At 32.7% G+C, this 6,157-nt stretch overlaps 1 protein-coding gene across 1 annotated transcript; it reads left to right on the top strand.

Moving 5' to 3' along the window:
* The first annotated feature begins 227 nt into the window (after positions 1 to 227).
* On the top strand, positions 228 to 3,966 carry LOC131851642 (uncharacterized). The gene is made up of 6 exons (XM_059202162.1): positions 228 to 346; positions 959 to 1,057; positions 1,353 to 1,491; positions 2,217 to 2,702; positions 2,780 to 3,040; positions 3,429 to 3,966. Exons 1-6 carry the CDS (start codon positions 228 to 230, stop codon positions 3,681 to 3,683), a joined length of 1,359 nt encoding a protein of 452 aa, XP_059058145.1. The 3' UTR covers positions 3,684 to 3,966.
* The last annotated feature ends 2,191 nt before the right edge of the window (positions 3,967 to 6,157 follow it).

Raw genomic sequence — 6,157 nt, 5'->3', positions numbered from 1 at the left:
TATTACAAATGGGAAAGCGTTTATTTATTAACTTCTCACAATTAAACGACTTGAAGATAGATTGTACAGTATACAGATTCTATCTTTTGTATCAAACAAGCAAATGAATTGACTAATTCCAAAGATATAATCAGAAACGAAGTAATTCCCCAGAAAACGAAAGTCATAAGCTCTACGAATTTGCAAGTTGAAATAACAGGGGGCTGGTCATATCTGTCACAGAAGCAATGGTCGCTGGAGTTGACGTGTTCGAGAGGGAAGACCGCGAATTAGTAAATGTAGCGCATGACCCAAGTGGAGTGGCAACATACGAAATGTCGCAGGTCATGATTGGACGTGTGACTTGGTAGAGGCTTATGTCCAGCAGTGGACTACAGTGGTCTGATGATGATAGACACAATACACCTACTGTTTGAAAGAGTTTTAATATAAACTGCAAATTTGGAACCAGAAATACATACGAAAAACACACAATTGCACAGTGCACTATAGAACCGCTAAACTAATTCTATTAACAGTTATAACACGTATTTTTGTTTCACCCAAAATTTATAGCTAAGTACATAATAAAGTACTAATCTATCAAATCTATGCATGGCAGCTAACATTGCTGCCCTACCTTTATATTTACGTAATCATTGAGTAAAAATGTACCTATTCCTGTCCACGGAGGGCAAAGATTTATTGCCCTTGTCATTGCCCCGCTTCTTCGTTTACTCGATCATTCATCATACCAGCTTGTTTTGGCAACGAAATATTACCAATCTGCAAATATGTACCCTGCTCTATCTATATTATTCCACGCTAAGTAATAAAGTCGTTCCATTGCATCTACGTATGTACTTAAAATTAATTTATTAGGCAATGAGATTGTTAGTAATAGCGCTGACCTAATTATTAGTAATGCATCGTGTTAGGACTCTCGCTAGAAACAATGTCTTTTGCCCACTGTTACAAGCTGGCGTCACTTCACTCTAATTCTTGTTCCATCATCTTCATATGCCGTCTCAACAACATTTACCGAGCACAAATGGGAGTACATCAACTTCCATAAAAAGTATGAATTCGCTGTTTTTAAAGTATCTAAGTAGTATGTAAAAATATCTATTATAGATGCATCCTATCTACGAAGATTGCAAAATCGCTTTCAAGAATGAAAATATCTACATCATCAACACCTTCATTATAAATTATAAGCCACAGTCGAAACTGTCGCAAATAATTTTAATTTAACTTTATTAGTTGTTGACAATATGAATATTTTTTAAAATGAATCTCATTTTTTTATTTCTGGATTATTCGTTATGTATCAAGCAATTTTGTTTAATTTCTTTTTAATTATTTCCTTACAGAGACTGCTACAAAATGGGCCGCAATAAAGAACCTGAACAGCCGGTAAGCAATCCTGTAGAAGCAAAGAAACATCGAGACGAGTCTGTTGGACACTTCAAAAATGGCAACTATGACCGAGCTCTCAACTCACTAGATAAGGTAAATAAATTAATTGTTATTTATAATTAACTATCATAAGACTAATTGTGGATTTATACTAAAAGAATATTCCTAAAACATTCATATTTTAATAATCTGTTAACACAATTATAGCAGCCAGTCTATATTTAGAGATTATAAACTGTCTGATCAAAAACATAAACAATAAAACCCTGATATACTCAACTTGTTATGATATTACAACGCTAATGCGGCAAACTTTTATCATAACGATACAAAAAAAAGAGAATGTTAAATTCGAAAGTTTTAAAGAAATGCAGGTACCTAATAGTTGTTTTGTTTTTCCTAGTTATACCAAAAGGTACTAAAATTACGAAGTATTAAGAAATCACTTGTCTGTCAACTAGAAAACAAAGTATAATTAGAACTTCATTATCTTCAAACATTTTAATCCCATTCTATAGGTCAATTAAAACATAGTTTGATAAATAGTGAATTAAAATATTAAATTACCTATTAGCTATATAATTGCGACTTAGTAAGTTAAAACGGCCAATTATTTTTCTAAAGATATAAATTCTTTAAAAAGAAAATACATGTGCCCTCTAAACATCCACACACAGAACTAACATGAGGCGAAGGCATGTGGTAAAACACTTCTAGTCACCATGACGACGACATCCGGGGCGTCAATACTAACACCTATGCAAACACTTCGAAAAATTACATAACTTACTCCATCTACACCTGAGCCCCAGTGAACTGTCGTGATGGAAAATGATGCCATTGCTCAAGCTAGATCTATCCTTGGTCCTACAAAGGACGCAGAATTCTTGCAAAGCTTCGTAAGAGTAGGAATAGGTGACGACGAAGATGAGGCACCGGTTCCCAAAGCCTCGATCAGTAAGCGCCTTCCAAATTCTGCGGAAAAAACTCAAACGCCAGAAGCAGAAGAAGAGAGGTCTTCAGCGAAAGAAAAAGTAGTGACTATTAAACCACGAAAGAAGAAAGAAAAGAAGCACCGTGAGAGACGACGTCGTGAGGAGGAACTGTATACTGACAAGGATCGCGCCGCGGCTGTGGTGATGGGATCCAGAGACATAAAATTATCTTTGAACATGAAAGATAAAGCAGAAAGGAGTAGTGCTCTCCATTTACCTGAAGAAGCTGATGCAGGTACACTTTTGGCGTTGTCTCGAGCGGAGATAATGAGGGAAAGGTACCGCAACGCTGTGACATTTGTTGATAAGGTATCTTCGAAAGATTAGGCAACAAAATGTCGTTAGTATAAAATAAAGTTCTTTAAAAACTTTTTCTTCTATTTCAGGCTATAGAATTGGCGCCAGAAGAGAAAGCAGCGTATGTCGCTCGCAGCAAATGCTACCTGCTTCTGGGGGAACCACGATTGGCTCTAGCAGATGCTGAAACGGCTCTAATTTTGGATCCGAAACACGCAAAAGCATTGCTTCAGAAAGCTGAAGCACTGTACTATTGTGGAGAGTTTGAGCTGAGTTTAGTGCACTTCCACAGAGGATTGCGAGCGAGGCCCGACTTAAGTGACTTTCGACTGGGAGTACAAAAGGCACAGGTATATAGGTCGACCCTACCTATAAACAATTGCATTTTCTTAGACTTGTAAAGCAAAAATATCAATGACATTGATTATGCATATACTACAAACCGAAAAATTATATAATAACCCAGGACATACCGCTATCCCATCCCATAATAATCAAACTTTGTACTATCAGCACTAAATAATTGATAGTAATATGTACTTACATATATTTTTTTGAGAGTACATTTGTATAGAAAATCAACTACGGTTATTGGTCTGTGTGTTTTCTCATACACACAAATGATTGTACCATATGTGGAATCGAATAGACGACTATCGGAGATTCCAATGATATGCTCAACCGCTACATTACCTTGGCGTATAACAGATCTAAGTAATAATATATTTAAAATTTCAGGAAGCAATAGAAAATACTATTGGGTCCGTAAAACCGGTTTTCAATAAACCAGTCAAACGCACGAACTCTAAGCCACCACGGCCTGCATTAGGTCAACTGATGTCTGACAAGTTATATCTGGAGAACCTGCTCAAGAACCCAGACCTGGCTATTGCAGACAAAAAGAACGGCATTGTAATGAAACAAGCCGAAGAAGCTATTCGATTTTTGGAGAACAGAGAAGAATTTTGGAGACAGCAACAGACCACAACTTAAAAAATAATACTTGGATTAAACAAAGAATCACGTCCTTACGTGGTACGGTTTTAATCAACTATAATTAGTAAAATCATCTAAAATCTTAACTACCAACTAAAAAAATGTGATATAAAAATTAATAATTACTGAATTAATCTAATTTCTTAATACTGTGTTGTTGATGTTAGCTGTTTTCGAACATGATTATCTGCTCTAATAAGTACAAAATGCAATTTTCCTTATAATGAACTAATAATTGTATTGTTGTACTCAATAAAAAACAATAAAACACGAAGAATATCCGAAATAACGTTTTATTTGTTCCAACTCTTCGACGTTTCAACTTAACCAATCAGAACGGACACGCATATAGCCATTTCATCCAAGCCATACTACGTGAAAATAAAAATATTCACTTTATCAACATGAAACACAATATTTTGTTAATGCACATTTTCTAATTTTATATACAATATTTACAAGTAATTCAAAATCACTTACTTACTCACCAAACACTTAGAAATACATTTTTATATAATGATGAAAGTTTAATAATTCCATTTACTGAGTTCCTTCACCACACAGTGGTGTGTAAATGTAAAATTAAACATGCATTATTAAATATTATACTTAGAATAAAATTTCATAAGCAGTTATAAATACTAATCAGAGATAAAAACAATATTATAATGGGATACAATGTCATTCATGGGTGCTATTATGACGCCACATCTACACACTGATGGTATTAAAAATATAGATATGAAACAATGCTTTAGTGTGATGGCGTAATAAGCGGTGAAATCTTTGTATTTCGTATCAATAAAATAATGTTCGAGCAAATAATACACTTTTAATTGCAAATTTTTGTTTTTATGTTTTGTGGTAATTTCACATTTAATCGCACACAGGTAATAAATCAAAGACTTTCGACCCTGTCCGTGATAAGGACAGATTGAAAATGTATTAGTCTTGACATGTTTTTAAAAAGTAAAGTAAATTATATAATAGTGACGAGATGAATCGATTAAAGTATTGTAAATTGTGAATTAAAACGTGATATAAACGATTATGGAGAATTTCACGAAACTACATTACGAAAATTTCATCATTTTTACACAATTTTTGCGACGTTATCAGGAAAACATCATAATCATTCATTGCAGTTTATCCATATGTGGCTTCATATTTGGTCTATTTAAAGTTCATAATAATCTCGTTAACCGGTTATATATTTTATGTAGGAATATATTTAAAAATTAAAATAATAAAATTGTACAATAATTTATAGGAAACCTTAATGTTTCTAATACTGTGTGTAGTTTAAATTATTGCAGTTATATTCGAGTTCTCTGTTCAGTATATTAGTAGTAAAGCCTGACGAGAGAAACATATCTTTAAACTACAAATTTTCCCATAATACATTTTTTCTAACAACTATGCTCAGAATCGTCACACTTGATTATTATTACTAAATAATCAGTGTACAATATCCAACTCATTATAAAAAAACTCTTAGCTTTCAAATAAAATATTGTCTATGCATTCCTAGCCGGACTTCATTACCTTAAATCCATAAGTCAACTAGAGATCATAATTTTATTAACATAATAAATACTCAGTGAAATGAAACGTAATTTTAAAAATAATATTCCGCCGATTTCGATTACCATAAAAATATTGTTAAAACTAATCGGGGGACAACGTAAACAGCATGTTTAAAAATGTACGTTAACATCTAATATATACAATTAATTTTATAATTTTAATCCCGCAGCAGTACATTCATTAGACAAATTGTAATCACTACACAGCTATTGAACACAGATAAATTAAAAAGCATTGGGTATGAAAATAAGATCCTGTCTATTAAATATACGCCGTTACACCTATGTAAACAAATCTTATATGAGGTAAAATGTATTTGTAGGTGTAATCTCTGAATTACGAAATTAATTAAAATACTTTCACTACAAACGATAATAAAAGAATCCCCCAATAAATTCCTCAGGAAACAGTACATTCTCAAAGTACAGTCGATTTGTGTTGGCAACACTAATACAGCTTAGAAGTATCAAAAAATAATGAGGTTAAGTGTATCAATGTACGAAACAATAAATAGAAACTGGACACTAAATTTTGGTTGGATTTAAACTACTGATAATACTAATGATTATTTGCTATTTTACACACAAAAATTATCTGGTATTTTTAAGTTAAAAACGTAGAACTATTTTGCACTCCCATTCTCTAAATGTATCTCCAAATTTATTTCTAATTTGATGATAATTCTATTAAATCACATTTCGATAGTAGTGTCATATGGTGTTGCCATATCCTGAAATTACAATCTCTAAAATTAGTACGTTATATTTATTTACCTTTAAATGAAAATAGATTTAAGTGTCCCAAAGTAAATAGACTCTAGTTCCATTTAAATGCTTGCCTGTAACGGCAAATATCAGTCTACAATTGTTCAATATTACTACTTA

This window comes from Achroia grisella, unplaced genomic scaffold (assembly GCF_030625045.1).
Source record: "Achroia grisella isolate CSIRO2021 unplaced genomic scaffold, CSIRO_AGI_Agris_v1 utg794, whole genome shotgun sequence".
Classification (NCBI taxonomy): domain Eukaryota; kingdom Metazoa; phylum Arthropoda; class Insecta; order Lepidoptera; family Pyralidae; genus Achroia; species Achroia grisella.
The sequence above is the reverse complement of the archived record's forward strand: the minus strand, read 5'-3'. Positions and strand labels throughout refer to the sequence as shown.

Bases quoted from the DNA above. Each gene is read 5' to 3' on its own strand.
- LOC131851642 (XM_059202162.1), top strand. From the start codon at position 228: ATGGTCGCTGGAGTTGACGTGTTCGAGAGGGAAGACCGCGAATTAGTA. The intron at 347-958 runs GTAGAGGCTTAT...CACTGTTACAAG, and splicing joins ATGATTGGACGTGTGACTTG to CTGGCGTCACTTCACTCTAA. The intron at 3,041-3,428 runs GTATATAGGTCG...TTAAAATTTCAG, and splicing joins TGGGAGTACAAAAGGCACAG to GAAGCAATAGAAAATACTAT.